The sequence below is a fragment of the Mus caroli genome, unplaced genomic scaffold, assembly GCF_978045245.1.
Source record: "Mus caroli unplaced genomic scaffold, Mus_caroli_1 scaffold_3, whole genome shotgun sequence".
Classification (NCBI taxonomy): Eukaryota; Metazoa; Chordata; class Mammalia; order Rodentia; family Muridae; genus Mus; species Mus caroli.
Window position 1 is genome coordinate 13677050 of NW_028227258.1, and position 20451 is coordinate 13697500.

Here is a 20451-nt window from a genome sequence, read left to right on the forward strand (position 1 = left end):
TTCATCGTGTCCAGAAACAGCATTTTCCAGCATGCCTCCTCATAGTCTGACTCTTCTCTTGTGCCCTTCCCCCAGCCTTGAGTAGGCTAACCGAACCCATGATGGCTTTACAACCTAGCTAGAGTTGTCTGACGTCAGTGCACTTGGAATTTCCTACAGGAGCTTTGAGGAATTGACACTCCCCACCCCCACCCCCTTGCCCCCACCTCACCCCACCCCCTGCCTCCAGCCCCTAGCCCCTCACTGAGCATGCTTTGCAGCATAATCCATCTGAAACAAAGCATGGGGTCTGTGGGCTCTTCCTATATAAATACAGTGCTGAATATTAAACTTTGAGCCTTGATCAGAAAATTTTGTCTTGGCTTCATCCTTGTCTTGCACCCAGTTCCTTTTTCATTTCCAGCCCCCCTTTTCAGATAACCCAGTTCATCCTGGGCTGCTGGATGGCTACATTCTCTCAGTGATGTTCCTTGACACCTTATGGAGGTGGGAGATTGAAATATGAGCCCCTTTTATGGCTAATTACTTAATAGTCACTGGTTATCAATATTTTTGACCAGTTATGAGTCTGTATTAACCACTTCTAACTGTGAGAATAAGCTTCTCTGACTACCATTGAAAGCGGTACTATCTATGGGTATAAACATAAATATTTAGAAGGTAGTTGGATAACATGATCTTTTAACAAGAAACAAGTAGGGCTCTAAGGCCTATGACCTCCTTAACCATGGACTTTTGGCCAGGTCCACTATACCAGGCATGAATTCTTTCCTGGGGAACAGGCCTCAAATCCAAAGAGAAAGTAGCTGGTTATCCTTGTAAGGTTCCCGCCATTGTTGCCCCAGTAGGCACATCTTGCTTGGCAGGTCAACACTGTATTGTACAGAGTTGTACATTGTTATCTTTTCTCCAGGTCAACATTGTATTGTACAGAGTTGTACATTGTTATCTTTTCTCCTTTAGTGACCTGCACAGCGCCTTCTGGCTCTATGAAAGCTAGCCAGCAGGGAGGAAGTTGGTGGCTGGCTCCAGATTGATCACTAAGTTCTACACCACGTGTCTTTAACAATAGGCCTCACTATCTAGTTAGAACAACCAAGAGCAACAGTGACAGCTGGCGCTGTTTGGGGGGGACTCTAGGGCCTCTGTGATCAATAATTCAGTAGGGAGATACCCTATGCCTACATAGCGATTTTTATTTAATAAGCATGTCTTCTAGGAGCACCCTGCAAGACACTTCCATTAAACTCCTTCAAAAGTATCTTTGATTAGTTTACAAAGTACTAAGTTTCCATTGTGTTTTCTTCATCCGTGTTTGGTTTCAGCTAAGAGTTTTTCTTGTTTATTTTCTTGAAGTACCAACTCTTCCCTTCGTTGGTTGTATTTGTGGCTTCTGTTTTCATTTTACTAATTTGAGTTATGCTGATTTCCTTTTCTCTACTGATTTGGGGTTTGGCTTGTTCTTAGTTTTCTAGAGCTTTAAGTTATCTATCTAATAGCTTTCTGATTTATTAATGCAGGCACTTAGAACTGTAAGCTCCCCTCTTAGGACTGCTTTCATTGTATCATATTTTTATTTCCTTCTTGATTATTTCAAGGGCCCCTTTGTTTCTCAGTACTGTGCTATTTAATCTCTATGAGCCTGTGTATCTCTAGTGTTTTTCTCTCTCTCTCTTGATTTGCAGACTTAGTCTACTGTGGTCAGATATACCATAAGGAATTATTTTCAATTTTCTCATATTTGTTAAGACTTGCTTTGTACCCTAATAAATGGTATATTTTAGAGAAAGTCCCACAAGCTGTGTGGAAAAATATAACTTCACAGTCAGTGTCTTTATGGGATATATTGTAGATAGATACCTGTGGTCTATGATGCCATTTCACTCAGATTTTTCTCTGCTTATTTTTTGTTGAGGTGACCTGTTAATTTGTGAAAGAGGGATAGAGAATTCTCCCCCTCCACTGTGCTGAGGCTCCGAAGTTGCTTTGCACTCAGCAGTGCTTGCTTTGTGTAATTGGGTATGCCTGTGCTTTGGTATGTTTACAATCATAATGTCTTCTTGATGAATTGTTCCCTTAATCAGTATAAAGCAGCCTTTATCTCTTCTCACTAGTTTCACTTTGAAGTCGACTTTGTCAGCGATGAGAACAGTGATGCTTGTTTCCCAGATTTATTTTCTCAGAACGCCATTTTCCATTCTTTCACCCTTGAGTAGCGTCTTCCTTTTGTGATCATGATCATTTCTTGGAGGCAACAAACAGGTAACTCCTATTTTTTTTAATCCAATCTACTAGCCTGTGCCTTTTCATTGGGGGAATTGAGAACATTAATATTGTTTCTATTATTAATTGTATATATTGTTACTATTATTAATATTGTTACTACTGTAAGGCATGCATTTACCCTGCCAATTTGTTGATTTTGTAGTATTCGAATTTTTCTTCTTTCTTTCTTCCTTACCTGTTATTCTAAAAGTTTATTCTTTCCTGTAGCCTTGTGTATAAATTCTTCCCTCCAGTCTGAACTACTTCACGTATCTTCTGTAGAGTTAGCTTAGTGGTCATAAATTTCTTTAATCTATTTTTGTCATGAAAAGTTTTTATTTTTCCTTCACTTACGAGAAATAGTTTTGCTGGGTATAGTAGTCTGGGCTGGCAGTTTCTTTTAAAACTTGAAATACATCTTTCGAGGAATCCCCTGCCTATTAAAGTTTCAGATGACAAATCAGCTGTTTTTCTGATAGGCCTGGCTTTGTATGTAACCTGGTGTTTCTCTCTTACTTTCGATAGATCTTTGTCTAGGATATTTAGTATTTTAATTATAATATAATGGAGGTTATATATTAAATATAATAAGGGGAGTTTTTATGTTTGCTGTTCTAAATATTTCTTGAATATAGATTGTTATCCCTTTTCCCAAGTCTGGGAAATATTATGTTATGATTCGTTTGAAAGTGTTTTCTATGCCTTTAAAATGAGATTCATCTCTTTCTTCTATGTCAATTATCTACAGATGAATCACAAACGTCTCAACATTAGCACCAGAGACCTTCATTATTTTATATTTCTTGTTTGTTTCTTCACCATGTCTTTAAGCTCAGATATTCTGTACTCTCCTTGAGTCACAGTATGGCTTAGACTTTCCAAAGAGTTTTTTCCTTGACTTACTGTGGTTTTGTTTTAAATTCCCAGCACTTCAGATTGGGTTTTCCTCAGTAGTTCTACCTCCGTTGAATTCGCTTTTCAAACAATCCGTCATCTTTTTTATTTTAGTCTACTGGTTGTGTCTTTGAATATGCCTTGAATCATGATTTTGACATCTATGTCTGGAATTTAATCTAACATACTCTCATTTGGCGTCTTTACCGAAGGGTTATTAATTTATAGAGGAGTTAACATGTCTTAATTTTCATTTGTTTGTATGTGTTTCTTATGTTACTGCATTAGGGTTTATACATCTGGGCTTATTTATATCCTCAGTTTACTTATTTTTTTTATCAACTATTTCCTTCATTTGAAGTAGTTGAAATGTTCGTGTGGGAATTGAGTATGGTAGACTTCAATGTATAGTTCAGATTATAGCTCCTAAGTCCAGGAGTTCAGGCATCTGGTGTAAGTTTTATATTGCTCCCTAAGTACAATATTAACTGGGAGCAACAACAGCTGCTTAACACAACTGTTATGTAAATGTCATAGGAGGCAGGTAGTAGCAGTGACCCCTTGGACTTGTGTAGAGTTTTGAAGAATAAACAACCAAAGATGAGATAGAGTTTACTCAGTCTGTGGCAGATGGAGTAGCTGAGAAGGGAAAATTAGGATATTGTTATGATCCACAGACTTTAGAGATTGTTAAAGCTATGGAAGATTATAATTAAGAATTAAAAGAAAAGAGACTAAAGAAGAAAGGAAGAGAAAAAAAATAAGGAATAGAAGAGAAAGTTTGAGGTGTGGCTGAGAGTGTAGTGAAGCATGTTTTGTAGAAAATTGGGTGCAAAGCATACACACTATTCTTAAAACTCTACTGAACAATACACAAACGAAAGCAAAACCATCCTGAGATGTATATGCAAGAGTGGGACTCAAATAGGGAAAACAAGAACTTAAAAAATGACGAAGAGAATGGATTTCTGGCTTAGCTGCCCTGAGTTGAAGAGTGATGTTCTCAGACCCCTCAGGCTCTTGTAGGTTCCAGGGGTCAGGCAAGTGGGAGATGTTCTCTCTGGAGCCTCAGTGTTTCGGGGTATCTGGTGTGTGGAGGAGGGGAGATTATAAAGCCTTTCATGATGGTCTCCCTCTGCACTTTGTCCTCTGTGGCCTCACCTGGCTCTCTGTAGGTGGAATCCTGATGGGAGGCAGGATGCACACTGGAGCTGGACTCCCAGCAGAGCTCAGAGTTTTGGCTGCCCTGTCTCCTTCCCCATCAAGGTCTCCTCATTTTCTCTTGAAGGACAGGAGCGTACTGTGTTTTATCTTTGCTATTTTCTTTCATGGAGGATCCATTATACAGCTTGGGCCATGATTTTTTTTTTTTATCCTTTGCTCGACCCCTAATTCATTCAGGCTTGGTTGGCATATTCTCTGCTAATAGCCCCAAATACTCATTGACCCATAACACAGGAAGAAACACGTGAGCGCATCTCTTCTTCATTTTGTCTTCCCATTCCGTGAGCGCAAACCTTGCCTTCCCTCGTCTTACTGAGCTGGATGTCCCTGTGTGACCATACCCTTCGTGAATCTTCCCATTCCTTACATTGTTGTCATTGGTGCCCTGAGTTATCAGTTATTCTTTCCAGCATCAAATCCCTTGCTGACCTCACATGCCCCACCAGCTGCTACTCTCTCTCTCTCTCTCTCTCTCTCTCTCTCTCTCTCTCTCTCTCTCTCTCTCTCTCTGTGGTCCCATTTCAGGAAAAACAAAACAAAACAAGAACTGCCTCAAAAATAGCTGTCCTCGCTGCTTCCAAGCCTCTCCTCCCATTTTCCTTTGAACCCATTTCAAGCTGGCTCTCGTCCCCACCACGCCACTGAAACCCCAGTGTCAACATCCTCATAACTTCCAAGGCCAAATTAACAGCGAAACTTCAAGCCTTACCTCGGAGTCTTTGACACAGTTATTCGCTCTCTGTGGATTTCTGGATCTTTTCCTTCAGCACGGGCTTTGCCTTCTGTCTCCTTGATTGACTTCTTGTTTCTCTGTCTTTCAGACACTGAGAATCCTCAGGGTCCGATTTTCCAGCCTGTCACTATGTCTGTATTCACTCACTAGCTGAGTGAATTCTCAGCTCAGGGCTTCAAAGTTCTTCATGCAGGAATATCTCTGAGACTGAAATCTCTGATCTAGATTTGTTTACCTGGCTGTTTTGTTGGAAACTCCACATGGTTTTGTCTAAAAGAAAACCTAACTAATGTCACAACTGAAACTGAATTCTATTCACCCAACATGGGGTTTTTCTGGTGTCCTGTTTCTGCAAAAGGTAACTCTACATTCATAGTAGCTCTGACCCAAGCCCTTAAAGTCATTCTTAAGACACGTCTCTTTGTACAATATTGTCTGTCAGAAAAGTCTATAATATACATGTTTTGGGTATTAGATTATTCATGCCTGTAATTTTAAATTGCTAGGCAGCATTCCATTAATTAACAAGTAATGATGCAGACCCAGTACCCAGTCCTCTTCTACATATTTTAGCTATCATTCCTTTGAGCTCCATAAAACCTGATGAATGAGATAGAATTATTATCCTTCAAAGATAGATAAGCTAAGGCACTGAGTGATTTGTCAACAGTCCCCGGCTAGCATATGAAGGAGCCACGATTGTGGCCTGGGCTGTGGTGCATCACATCACACCTTTGAATACGTGCAGAGTTTAGAAGTTCCTACTTGCCATCAATCGTGCTTTTCTAATCACCTTTGCGTACAAAGCCCTTTCTTGGTTTGGAATCATTTCTTTAGCATAAATTCTCAGAAACTGGATTGCTCTAAGACTAAAAGCCTTCTTCATTAGGATAACTTACTGTTATTAAACACTGGCTCTTTGGAATCTGAAGCTATACATAGTTATTAAGAAACCAACTTTTTGTTGTTGTTGTTAATAGAGAAGATCGCAGGGGGGACTTAAATTCCACTCTTAATTGAGTCACAACTTCTTTTGAACACTCACTCAATCATGTGGTTTTCAGTTTCCTCATGTGTTACACTGAGATCATCTCCATGGCAACTTCCTCCCAGGTGCATTCATCACTCCCTTCTTCCTATCAAATGAAGAACCTTTAGTGTCACCCTCCCTCAAAACAACGACAAACTCCACACTCTGCTCACGGGACCAAAACTGCTGCTTTCTGTAAGAGGTTTGACCTGTTCTTTCTTTCACAATCACAGGGACAATAAGTCTTATTTCTGATGACTTACAATGTCTGAATTTTATACCTACCTTTGCCATTCACTGTTGTGGCAAGACGCTAGAGACATGAGGGTTGGCTGATGTCAAGATGTATTGTCCATGGTCGAATGCCAATTATGACCACAAGAATGTCATCTGAACTTTGGTGGGCATCGCATCAAATCTGTAGGTTATTTTGGTGAGATAGTCGTGTTCACACATTAATTCTGCTGATCCAGGATCATAGAAGGTCTTTTTGTTTAGTATCTTTTACATTTCTTACTATAACAAATTAATTTTTTATTATATACCTTGAATAGAATATTTTTTCCTAGTTTCCATCTGAACAAGTTCGTTATTAGTATATTTGAAAGATACTTGGCTTGTATGCTGATTTTGTAACTGGAAATGTTGCTAATCAGGTATTGATAGGTTATGGAGAGGCTCTGTCTCAAAAACAAGCCGGATAGCAATCAGATGAGTGACACCTTGGCTGTCGTCATATTGACATCTGGTCTTCTCACACAAGGACAAACATGTACATACATACCGTACACATGAACATGTACAAACACAAACAAATGTGTGCACACATGTGATGGTTTGTATATTCTTGGACCAAGGAGTGGCACCATTTGGATGTGCAGCCTTGTTGGAATAGGTGTGACCTGGTTGCAGTAGGTGTGTCACTGTGGGTGTGGGCTTAAGACTCTCACCCCAGTTGCCTGGAAGTCAGTCTTCCACTAGCAGCCTTTAGATGAAGATGTAGACCTCTCAGATCTGCCTGTGCCATGCCTGTCTGGATGCTGCCATGCTCCCACCCTGAGGTAATGGACTGAACCTCTGAACCTGTAAGCCAGCCCCAATTAAATGTTGTTGTTTTTTTTTATAAGACTTGCTGTGGTCATGGTGTCTGTTCACAGCAGTAAAACCCTAACTAAGACAACACATAAAAAGCAGAAAAGTGACTTCACTCTTTCCTAATGTTCACAAAGATGCAGCATGGGATACGGTACCCAGCTCTTCCTGTTTGATTCACTATGCCTTATTGTATAATGCGTGAGCTCTAATTTCAACAACAGAGGACAGGTGCATCACGTGCTAATTAGATTGTACAAATCTGAGATTGCTGATACAGAAAAATATTATGGGTTACTGCATAAAGCTGCAACTTTTCTCAAAACAACCATGAACTGCAAGATTCAAAACTAGGTTGGATTAGTGAATGGCCAACTTGGTTCACTGATTGTCACCCATAGTCACTGTGTTACATAGGATGACCCACACTTTTATTCATGTGCTGAAACCTCAGCACACAAGTAAATATTGCATGTGATACTATTTGCACTATAAACCTCATCCCAGATGTTACAGGCAATAAACCACCCAAGCCCCTAACATCTGTAATCGATAATCTGTCATCTGATTATTTGAGAAAGAGTGCACTCTAAGATACAGTGGAGAAAACGAATAAAATATAGCAGCAGGGAGAAAATAAACCCCCAGCAACATCACACCTACTAATACTTATATCTCCGTGGAAACTGATATTAAATTATGAGCAGATTGTGTGATGTGTTTGGGAGAGCATCACACAAAAGGGCACTTCCTCTTCCTTTTAAAGTCCTCCTCGAAGAATCGCGTTTGCTGGTCTGTGTTCCTCGTAGTCATCCTTGTGTTAATGACAGGCAGTGGCTGGGAAGGAGGAACACCACAAGACCTAGGCAGGGGAAGTCCCCAAAATGCTTGGGACATGACCCATCCTGAGGCCAGATACATACTTTAAAACTCAAACATTCACCATAGCAGGTAGACAGATGGAGGATGGCTGGGGAAGGGAGTTGTGGGCTGAAGTTTAGGGGACTGCAGACACATCTGGGCCTGGTCCTCAGCTGTTCCTTGCTGGTATACCTCAGAAGTGGAATGTCAGAGTGGGCTACTAGAGACCTCTGACCCCAGCAGCACTGGCTTGCCCTCAGATGTGGGGTGTAGTCACAAGTCAGTGACTTCCTGGGAAATGCTTGTTTCAGATCATATTGATCTCTTTCCTTCTGTCTCTCACCGTATGGTATGACTTGAATCAGTTTTCATTCTCCGTGTAAGTTCTCATCATTTGGAACCTGGTATTTCTGTTGTGTTCTTGGCAGTGCATAGGAACCCAGCCTCCTGTGTTTTGACCCTCCTGCAGGCACTGTGGGACTCGGGGGTAACCCCTTGCTGCATGATGGTCTGCGACGGTGTCCCTCTCTCATTAATTTTCTGTGTTTGAAATATGTGCATATGTGCTTTACAGAATAAAACATCTGGATTTTTTTAAAAAATAAAAAATAAAAATCCTTCTCTTCTAGCAATCCCAACCCCAGCTTCTATGCCTGAGAGACAATATATAAAACTGGAAGGAGCTTTGGGGACTTCCAATTTAACACCATGTTTAGTGATCCACAAAGGGAATGAGATTCTATGGTTAGCTCCCCAGAAGTCGGCTCTGCTGTGTGTATTTTTAATTCTCTTCAGGACACAGTGAGATGCTTCGTGTTATAGGGTAATGCTGAGGCTATTTTTATCCCAGATTCTAATGAGTCTCGAGTTTGTCAGTAAGTTACCTTCATGGGTGTCTTCTCGGAGTTTACCTTCAGTCTGCTTGTTCCACAGTGAGGAAAGAAGCACCCATAGTCTTATGCCCGTCACTGGAGTGATCAGAGGACTAGCGAGCTAACAAGCATAAGACAAATGCCTGGCCAAGGATCATCAAAAACAGAGCTCAGAGAATGCTCTGGCCTGCATGGACCGATGGCTGCAGGTAAACAAAATCACAGTTGTCACATATACCGGGGCCTTGGTCCCAGACCATCTTAACATGAGGTGGGCATATTCTCAGAGCACCAGGGAAGGCAGGGCATCAGAACTGACCCACTGACCCATTGTGACTTTTGGCATTTGTAAAAAAGCATCAATACACTGGTTTTCACAAGGAACTTCACACAGATGGAGGCATACAGAGATATTGGAACGCAGTTCGACTTGTACAAATGCAATCGGGGGTAGTTCTGTTATAGTATTCAGACTTGGGGCTCCTGAAAGTCGCAAACAGACCCCTCACCCACCACTCAGTTGCGGCAAAATTGTTCTTCACCAAGAAATTTCAAAAGCTTGTTTTCAAAAAAATATTTTTTTCTTTCCAAGATAGCACTTTTGATACCAGACTAATTTCTCTCAACACAGACTGATCAGAACTGCACAGGCAGTGCTTCACACTTAAAGGGGTGGGGTCTTGTTCGACCTGTGCCTAGACTCAAACATGGACCTGGTAAGGTATGGGTGAGACGTTCAGTAAGAACAATGCAAGGAAGGCAGGTAAGGCTTGCAGACTCAGGATCTTAGAACTGCCAGGGGAACACTCTTCCTTCACATTTATTCCCCTCACACACTAAAGGCTGGATTTTCTGAGCAGTCTCCATGAACTCTGTAACCCCTCCAATCATCATTTCCAAATATACATGAATTCCCTATTCTTGTGCCACTCTCGAGATGTGTGTGAGCATAAACACAAAAGCTATCTATTTCCACCCTGTGTTTCCACATTTTGGATCCCCTCCAGACACCATTCTGAATAGGACACTCGGATGCAGGGCACTAAAAATGGTTCTTGCCTCAAAATAAAACCTTTAAAGATCCCTTAGTAGCTATTCAGGGACTGGAATTCAATTTCCATTCTCCACCCTTTGGCCAGCTGTAGATTCGGAATGCTCACATAAAACACTGAGTGCACGCTTCATGGCAAATTTGATTTTTTTTCTTCTACAAGTGTGAGTCACAGTTACCACACGCTGTATTTTTGCTTAGATAATATACAGAGCAATAATGGCCCTCATCAAGGGATAACAGGTCCTCGCAAATTTTTATTTTATAGGTAGCTTTCACATAAGCTTTGGGTACACCTACCTACTGCATCAAGCATGTAAAAATCTAAGACTTCAAATCATAATGCTCTATATTTTAGGCCATTATATCTCAAAGCATAGCTTCTTAAAATATTTTATTACAAGTAGTTTGTGCACATAAATGTTACATCACAACAGCAGGGGAGAGAGAGAGAGAGAGAGAGAGAGAGAGAGAGAGAGAGAGAGAACATGTAAACGTTTGCAAGCTACATAAATACCATAGTGCCTGCCTTGAAGTTATTCTTACTTTGTCAGAACACACTCTAAACGTCTTACACAGAAAACACTGGTCAGTAGCCTATGTGTATGAACACTATTTTTGTTTTTAACTGATCTACCTTTCAGAGGTCTTTGAAGGAGAAAAATACAAGATCAAAATTCAGTCCACAAGATAGAATACGCTGGCAGCTTTGGTTAAAATACTCGATGTGCAGTTACTTTGCACCTGGGATCCAGCAAGCCCCTCAGCGGTATCCTGATAACCGAGACTGAAGATCTAATCATGCTCATATTTGACGCTATTTGGAAGAAGTTCAACCTGCCGGTCAATATCATCACTTACTCTACTATACAGTTGCCCACCTAGCTCCTGGCTATGGCTTCTCTGAGGAAATCAAGGTTCACTGCTAAAATATTTTTTTCTGAACATTTTAAACCCATGCGGAAACAACTACAGAATCTAGTAGCCACACAAGGAGGCTCAGGTACCATTATTTACTACTTCTTTTGACCTAGGACCTTCAACACCATCATTGAAAACACACAGACAATGGTGGCAAGATGGTGACAGAGCCCAGCATGGCTCGCGCAAGAGCTGGAGGATGTTGGGAGCGGATCACAGACAAGCTGGAACCCACTGCTCACCTCTCCCTTTCCTGTGTGCTTTTACTGAACGCCGTAAATCTATCTTCCTTGACAATGAAAACTTAAAAGCCCCAGCAGTGATGCATGGAGCCCTCAAACAACCCTGTCCACATGCTTTGTGAGACAGGTGAGGACGCTTAACAGCTCTTTCCCCAGGGGAAGAGGGCGGAGGCGTCCGTGGTTTAGGAGCCATTTTTATTGCACACTGGGCCCTGGCTGATGCTGTCCTCCAGGTACTGGCTGCCTGTCTCGCTCCTACTGTGGATGGTGGAGGGGTTGCGGGAGGGGCGCCTCTCGGTGTTGCTGTCCTGCAGGGCACAGCAGATCATCTTCCGCATGGTGTTGTACATGTCCTCGTCCTTGTACGAGTAGATGATGGGGTTCATGACGGAGTTGAGCAGTGCGAGCAGCAGGAACCAGCGCTTCACGTGTTGCACGTTACACTGCTTGCAGTTCAGGCCGTCCAGCAGCAGAACCACCAGACCCGGGGTCCAGCACACCACGAAGGCGCCTGCAGGAAGAAAGGTAGAAGGGCTGCTCAGACCTCTACATGCTGACTGGGGTTCCTGTCCCCTTCTTTGTGTTTTGTCACAGGCCACAGGGAACTTACATCCTTCAGTAGCCGGTTAGAGGTGAGTGGGTGGGACCCCCTTTGGCCATCCAGGGTGATCTGCTCCTCCAGGTCTCATTATTGATAAAAGTTAACCTTTATAAAGTATTTATAAGGTGTTCTAAGTACGTGAGCCCCAGCAGTGAACCACTTTAGAAGGCTGCTGTAGTTCTTCACATTCGACAAACAGAAAACTGCAACTCCATTCATAGCTTATGCAGGGCTCCAGAACTCTTATTCTTCTCCATTCTGCTGTCCCTGGCTTCAGACTTTCTAAACACTTCCTTGAAAATTCTAGCAATGACTAATGCACCCCCCACACAACTCCCCCAAGTCACCCCCCCACCACCAAATAACACTGTACAATGGGCATTGTCAGGGGCAGGCAGCCATGGCCCCTACAGCATTATCTTTAGACTTAATGAAGTCCAAAGTTCCATCCATCACAAACGCACACTGTTCTCTGTGACATGTTCACAGGCTGTTTACTTAATCACTTGCTGCGATCTCCATTGGTTTTGTAAGAAACAATTCTCTCGTAGTGTGACAGACAGAAATGTGCTTTGTAGAGCGTGGTGGAACATGGACACCATCCACTGGATGTAACTGGATCGCACTGACCTTACCTCTCAGTTCAGTGGTGTTGAAACATGTTCAGTATTATGCTGCCTGGTTAACATGGCCTGAGGTAACAGTCAGCAGCTACCTTTTATATGGTAACTATGAGCCAGACCTGGTGGGAGAGATGTTTTTCTTGATTAACTCATAGGATCATGCTATGGACTGGCGGCAGAGAAGATAAGCACTTTGCCCATGATAGATAGGTTTTGGGAGACACCTAATTTAGGATGGATGCTCTTCCTCCACAGAGGATATTCTTTGCCGTGATGGGATCCATCTCCTTACCATGATGTGGCTCTTTTTCAGTGGTCTTATGATGTCACTGCTTACAAGTCAACAAACATTTATCTGAAGCTTGCAATATGCTTGGGCCGGAGCCAGACAGTGTCAGGGAGCTACCAGCTAACATGGAAAATGGGATGCACCAAGTCTATGAAACAGTGTCAACAACTAGTTACTCTCATTGGTTAGAACTCTCTCTGGGCAGTTTTCTTCTTGTTGTTCACATAAACGTGGTTGTATGGGAGGATCAGAGATGCTGAGAAACTGTCTGAAATGCAGTGTTTTAGCTTCTGAGCTGGGTGGGGCTTTGCTTGGACCACAGTTGGACATGTAAGAGATAACAATAGGGGTTACTTTTCTAATTTATAATTACACATGCCCAAAGCCTACTGCTTTCCCCATTACACTTGCTTGTTTTCCTGCTCTGCCTAACATGTGGTAAAGAACTAGATGTGAACTTCAGAGAGTGTATGGAGTCCTCGTGCACTCATTGTATAACTCTTGGGGATCCAAGCCACAGCGTAGGGACAGGGCTTCCTCCACTGTACATCAGGGGCTTCATGGCACATCTGGGATTTTACACTGTGGCACAACTCAGTGAGTTTGGTGAGTGTGCAATCAGTTATTCAGTTTGGGTAATTTTTTTTAAAGAGGTAGAATAGGATGGACTGACTGTTTATTACACAGGCCAATTTATTTAATTTTTATTTAACTTTATAGATCACATATGGGTACATTGGCAATGGAGCAGCAGATCCCCATCTGTTAAAAGACCTATTTTAATGAAGTGTGTTTGGGTGTGTGTGTGTGCAGGACTGTGAGTGCCAATGGAGGCATCCAGAGGCGTCAGACCTGGAGCTGGAGTCATAGGTGGTGGTGAGCTACCTGTGGTCAGTGATGGGAAATGAACTCAGGTCCTCTGGAAGAGCAACATGCCCTCTTAACCATCTCTCCACATCCTAGGGCATATTTCTTATTGCTGGGCTTAGCGAAGTCTTTGAAAAGCACTGGTTTGAATCTCTTTGAGGCTCAATCCAGCTCCAATGGTCTGTATTTTCCATAATAAATTTTATTTTTGTTGCTGTTTCTTCAAGAGGGTTGCAATGTTGTCAAGACACAAGAGCTAAACAAGCCAGACATCAAAAGCTGAGGCTGCCAACATTGATGTGAAAAGTCTTTCCTGTATGAAATTGCCTGACTGAAAAAAAAAAAAAAACAGTGGGAATGTTCCAGTGTCCTTGTGGAGAAAGGAAATGGAATGGAAAGAAAGGAAAATAATGGGAGGGAAGAATAAAACAGCACCTGATTTAGACGTTGTTAAGCACACTGTAACATTCCATAGGCATGGAACTTACAAGCTAACGAGAGGGCGCAATGGAACTGAAGGAAAGTAAAAAGACATCAATAAGAAAAGAAGGGAGTTTTCAGATAGGACATGTAAGTGTGTGTGTGTGTGTGTGTGTGTGTGTGAGTGTGTGTGAGAGTGTGTGTGGTGTGAGTGTGTGTGTGTTTGAGTGTGTGTATGTGTGTTTGTGTGAGTGTGTATGAGCATGTGTGTGTCCGTCCTTGTGATGTATGTGCGAGTGTATATGAGTGAGTGTGTGTACATGTGTTTGTCTGTATGTGTGTGTGTGTGAGTGAGTGTTGTGTGTGAGTGTGTGTGTATTTAAGCTTTGAAAGCTCTATTCTTCACTCAGCACATTGGTTTGTATTAGTCATCAGGTGACATCAATACTACAAAGAAACCTTTAAGTTGATGCCTCATTTGTCATACTTGCTCATTCACACTCACACACACACACACATTTCACTTTCTCTTTTTTCAAATAGTTTATTTGGTAGTAATGTGACACTTTTCATTGAACCCCAATTATATGTCAGTACTGTTTTATTATTTTTATATGAACTAACCACTTAATTTTTCAGTGTATTTCTTGAAAATAGGCACTAATGCAATTTTCATTTTAGCCCTGAGTCGCACTGCCAGGTGGTGTGCTGAAAGGCACCACCTAGCTGGTAACTGGCAAGGCCAGGATTTCAAACCAGGGAACCTTGCACCGTCTCCACGCTAGGCGGTCACCTGGCGGTGGATTGGAATGTGTTTTCCTGCAAAGGGAAGGGAGAGAAGTGCTGTTCCTCCATCCTCAGGTTCTGTTATGTTGTATCTGACTGTGGAGCTGCATCTAAGTCAGTTCCTGATGTGCAACAGGGAGATTGTCTGGTAAGGAAGAGAGAGGAGAAAAACAGAAGGTGAAGGTAGACCAGATGGATGAAGAGAAGAAGTGAAGTTAGTCATAGAGTAAAGGAGACATCATTATGTTGATCTTCTGTTTGTACTGTTTCCAGAGAACAAGGAAAAACAAAAGAACAACCTAAGCTCTGCAGGGGGTGAGGGGCTGGGGGCTGATTACCTACAGAATAGGTATTACACTCCAAGGCTCACACCCTACACACTAACTGGGATAACATAAGATTCCCACACCCTGAAGGCCAGGTTCTCATCCACGTGCTTCACACAGTGCATGATCTAACAGTTCCTAGAGGGTCCTACTGTGTGTTATCCAAAAGGTATGATGCCACACTCTCAAAATATTTTAAATGACATGTCAGGAATAGTTTAGGCCCTGGAAATCTGTAACAGTAGAAAATTCTTAAAGAATGTGGGAAGTAGTGGATATGTGTGGGCAACTGTATTAATCCTTAAAAATGGGAGGAAAAGGGCTGAGATATGGCTGGTAGAGTTGCTTACCTAGCATGCATAAGGCCATGGGTTCTACCCACTGCTCCCACTAAATAAGCCAAGTGGCAGAGCACTTGGAGAAGTAGAGGCAGGAAAACCAGAAGTTTAAGTTCACGATTAGTTACCTAGTCTTTTAAGGGCAAATTGGGGCACATGTGATTCTGTCTCAAGTGAGTGTGGGTTAGGAAAGGAAAGATATCCTGGAAGGCCCAGTTCAGTCAGACCCTACCAACCTTTTATAAATTCTAGGAAAAAAAAACTTAAAGGAATGGTGTGTGTTTGTGTGTGTATTCTGTCTCAACACACAATTATTACTAGGAACTACCAGGGTTCAAAGAAGCCATGATAAGATCAAGTTTGCATCTAATAATAGAATCAGCATTAACCCGTAGGCATCAGTCCACTGGTGCCTATATGGGGACGGATGGACGAAATTAGGAATGTATTTCTTGGAGATTAGGAGAAGACATGATGGGTCAACTGTCTTCTAAAACCCGCATGCTGATAACACAGAAGAGATTAGTATGGACATGTCCTGGGGTGCTGTAGGAGGTCACATGGAGGTGGACAAAGAGCTAAGATTTGGATGTGAGGCTTCAAGTAAATGGAGGGATTTAAGAGACGCCTGTATGTGCAGGCCGAGTCTTCCTGGGCCACGCATGTCCTTTGTCTACATCATTCTAGGATGCTTACAGGGAGATTTTAATGTTAAAAACAGATATGCTAATTAATTTTTTTCACTTAGAGAATTGTCAAATTCTATGTAACTATGAGATTCAATTCATTATAAAATAGACAAATTTGACTTCTTTTCAGGACATATGCAGTTCCTCGCCTAAAAACTGATCAAGTTGAATTATTAGCTTCCCATGTTAGCTAGGCATCTGAATTACAAGGGAATTTGTGTGCATGTGTGTGTGTGTGCATGTGTGCAGGTACATGTGTGGGAGTGCACATTCACATGTGTGTACTTAGACAAACTTGGATGCTATATTTACATGTTGTCCACCTTGTTTTTTGAGATAATCTCTCATGAGCTTGACACTCATCAGCAAGTGCCAGGGATGTGCCCTGTAATCGACCCACCACTGGGATTATGTTCAGGCACCACTATCTACCCACCACAGAGACTGTGTTCAAACACCACTACATTCCGGTTCTTTTTTACATGGTTTTTGATGATCAAATTCAGGTTCTTATGCATACAAAGCAAATATATTACCCACTGAGCAATCCCCCATCCCAATAAGAGAAAATTTTAATAATTTACCTTCTGATCCCTCAGTGAACCTAATAGCATCTCTGGAAGTGTGTAGGACTCATAGATTCCCTGGGTGAGAATAAGGTACAGTCCATTTTGTAAACCATCTCTAAACTGACCCCCAAATCATTCAAGCAATTTGATCCGGATGGACAAAATCACTGACTCCATATTTAAAAAGGAGAAACAGGCAAAATCTTTTAAAATGAGACAAAGATATCTCTAGAGATCAAATTCTTTACCACAGATTCGGGGGGGAAAAAAAGTGCTCATGTTCACATGTATAAATCAGTGTACAAACTCTAGCCTCAAAATGCGTCTCCGGGCAAGACACACCTGGTCCTCCTCAGGCAAGACACACCTGGTCCTCCCCTGGGCACCATCGCTCTTTGTTTGCTTTGCCTTCCCCACCCCCCAATCTGAAGTCTAGTTTTCTTTCCAAGCTTAGCTTGGTTTTCTTTCCGTCACCCACAGTGATCAGTCATTTATTTCAGTTCCTCTAGTACCTCCTACTGCAACATCCACATGCCTCAGGGTGTATTACCTGCTTCAGTCCATTATTACCACTCGCAACCCCCTACCCCACCCCCTGCCCAGAGCTCTTGGCCATGCAGAGTGCTTAGAGCTTTAGATGCTTCCCATTTAAAGCCCAGCCATACAGAATCGCTATCTTAGTCTCCTAGGTGATGAACCTTGATATTTAGAGCACTTGAGCTTGAGGCCAGGATGGAAGGCCCTACTCCCCTGCACAGGCTCTTAGCCTTGTGCATTATTTAAGTGATTCTTTTTAATGCACAGACCTTATCTCCAGGACTTTCATAACCCCCGTAAGCAAGCAAGCTTTACCTTAGACAACTTTGTTATCCTTAGCATGAAGCAGTGGAGGAGATAAGTCAGATGAACCTGACTGGAGGCTATGACAAGTCACATGGCCGGGCAGTGCCTCTCCTGCCTCTCAGGACTTGGCAGGAATGGAAACCAGGCCCAAGACCCCAGCAGCTCTCGGAGAAGAGCTCTGGGGGTGAAGCAGTCTGTGGAGCTGGGTACTGAAGGTCAGGAATGACTGTGCAGAGGGGTCAGAAAGAGCTCTAGGCACCTGGGGACTCCTGATCACCCCAGGATGGTTTTAAATCAGGTAAGCCAGTGAGGACGTAAGATGGAGCCAAGAACTGGAATCTAGACAAGCTCCTCTGTAGTACTCAGGAGTGTGGCTTATGCAGCTCAGCCTCCAGGTGCCTTCTTCAACAATCTCACCCAGAGAAAGGAGCTAGGATGCCCTCAGATGCCACTCTGGATGATGGACTAGCGTCTCTCCCAAGCATCTGAAATGACGTGAATTATGTGCCCTTCTTGAGAGGATTAAGAAAACATTTCTTTGTACGGTTCATAAAGGAGTGCCAATAAGGAAGACCGGGGCAAAGGTTTCTCTGTCTCTGTAGCAGCTCGATGGATCGTGAAATCAATTTAGTAGTTCACAACCGGCCCTGAGAAGAAAAATGAACTGAGCAGAAAGCATCAGTCAAAGTATATTTGTTTCACAAAATATGCTTCAGCCATACGCGCGCGCGTGCGCGCGCACGTGGCTGGGATTTGGAAGCTATGACATTTCTTATTGCAAATCCCAATTTAAAACTAAACTCGAAAATCTACTTCTCTATATTAGTGGTTTTCAAATCCCTTTTTAAAGGTGGAAGAATACCTTTCCCAAAGGACCTTTCTCATCGGGATTTTTAGTCTTTTTCTTTTTTCTTTTTTTTTTCTTTTTTTTTTTTTTTTTTTTGTCTAACTAAAGATAGCACGGGAGGGGGAGTGCTGGTTAAGCCGCACACCGCAAATCTGCTCTCATTTTTATCACACAGTTTGAATCTGTTCCCGGGGGGAGAGGGGGTGTCAGGCTTTTGAACGCTTGTTCGCCCAGCTGGTGGCGCTGTTTTGCCAGGCTGTGGAATCTTTGGAAGACGAGGCCTCATTGGAGGGAGTAGGTCACATGGGAGACGGGTGCTTGGAGGATATGTCTGTCTCCTCCATATCCCCTCCACCCCTCCCGTTTCTTATCTGCCCCATCTTCTCACCAACACGGACTAAGCAACATCCGATGCACTACCATTTTCACTGTGATGGACTTGAACCCTCTCTAAAGCCCCTGCTATGTTGCTTCTGTCTGGTAGCTGGTTGTAGTGACAAGAAAACCCCAACTCACCTACACACAGTTTCACCCTTGGTGGGCCCACCAACCACATTCTGGAAACTACTGCTGCACACGGTAGCTTTTTGATACTATCAGCTCTTATAAGTCTTCCATCCCATAACCAAGCTTTATCTACTGTCTCAGTAGATAGAAAGAGGTTAGACTGTAAATCTGCTCCCAACTGCATCAGGGCAGCCTCAGGAGGGGACTCCACTTACCATGTCCATTGCTACCAAATGAAAACGGGATGTGAGCTAGGTATCTCCCAGCTTAACCAGTTCCCCCGGGGGTGCTTTAACATGGTAAGCCATGAGAGCCACCAGCCTGGCCAACGCCTCTGAAGACTGGCAGAAGTCCAGCTGAAAAACTGACCAGGGTCTGAAAAGGTTTGGAATGGATGGCAGGAGAGGTGTTTGAGGGTGAGAGGGAGAGACAGAACTTGAAGACATGTTGCTTTCTTGGATCTAGGCACTGAGGGTAGAGTAAGAATCAGGAATAGCTGGGAAGTGTATGTCTGGGATTGCCAAGCAGAGGAAACTGAGGAGGGCTCTGTCTGGGGGTGGGGGAGAAAAACAGTTGTTCCGTTATAGGCACTTAAGAGTGTAGCTGTCTCTTGTGAGACTATGCCAGGGCCTAGCAAACACAGAAGTGGATGCTCACAATCAGCTATTGGATGGATCACAGGGCCCCCAATGGAGGAGCTAGAGAAAGTACCCAAGGAGCTAAAGGGATCCACAATCCTATAGGTGGAACAACAATATGAACTAACCAGTACACCCCCCCCCCCCCCCAGCTCGTGTCTCTATCTGTGTAAGGAGCCGTCCTCACATTCGCCATTATAAGATGGCACTGACACCTGTGTTCTAAGTAGTAAACAAACCATCTGCACATGCGCTGGGGTAGTTTCCCACCCCATGTGCTCTGCCTTTCCCGTGATGACAACTCTGGCTGATGGGCTGCAGCCAATCAGGGAGTGACACGTCCGAGGCGGAGGACAGTCCTCCATAAAAGGGAGGGGGCTCCGCCATCTCTCTCTCTCTCTCTCTGGCTCTCTTCTCCACTGGCTCCTGATGGGGTAAGCAATAAAGCTTGTGCCGCAGAAGATTCCGGTTGCCCTGAGCGTGTTCTTACCAGGGGGACAAAAAAGCGGCGGGCAATATATCTGCATATGAATCAGAAGATGGCCTAGTCGGCCATCAGTGGAAAGAGAGGCCCATTGGTCGTGCAAACTTTATATGCCTCAGTACAGGGCAACGCCAGGGCCAAGAAGTGGGAGTGGGTGGGTGGGAGAGTGGGTGGGGGAGGGTGTGGGGGACTTTTGGGATAGCATTGGAAATGTAAATGAAATAAATACCCAATTAAAAAAAAAAGAGTGCGCATGGCTTTTTACCTGTATAGAGCAGCTGGAACCAAGGTTGCAACTCTGAGAGCAATGCATAAAAATGTTGACTTGGGAGCCATCAGCTCTAGGCTGCAACTGGAGCCATATGCTGTTCTGTCAATAAATATCTACTAAGTAAGTGCCTACCACAGCAGACACCAGAAGTGACTGTCCTCATGAAGA

At 43.1% G+C, this 20451-nt stretch overlaps 1 protein-coding gene across 1 annotated transcript in view; it reads right to left on the bottom strand.

Moving 5' to 3' along the window:
- Positions 1-10138: 10138 nt before the first annotated feature.
- The window catches only part of Lpar3 (lysophosphatidic acid receptor 3), a 66736-nt gene continuing 56423 nt past the window's right edge, over positions 10139-20451 (bottom strand). Inside the window, exon 3 of the mRNA XM_021158195.2 lies at positions 10139-11696. Coding sequence (XP_021013854.1) covers positions 11368-11696 — 329 coding nt within the window. The 3' untranslated portion in view covers positions 10139-11367. The remainder of the gene's footprint in view (positions 11697-20451) is intronic.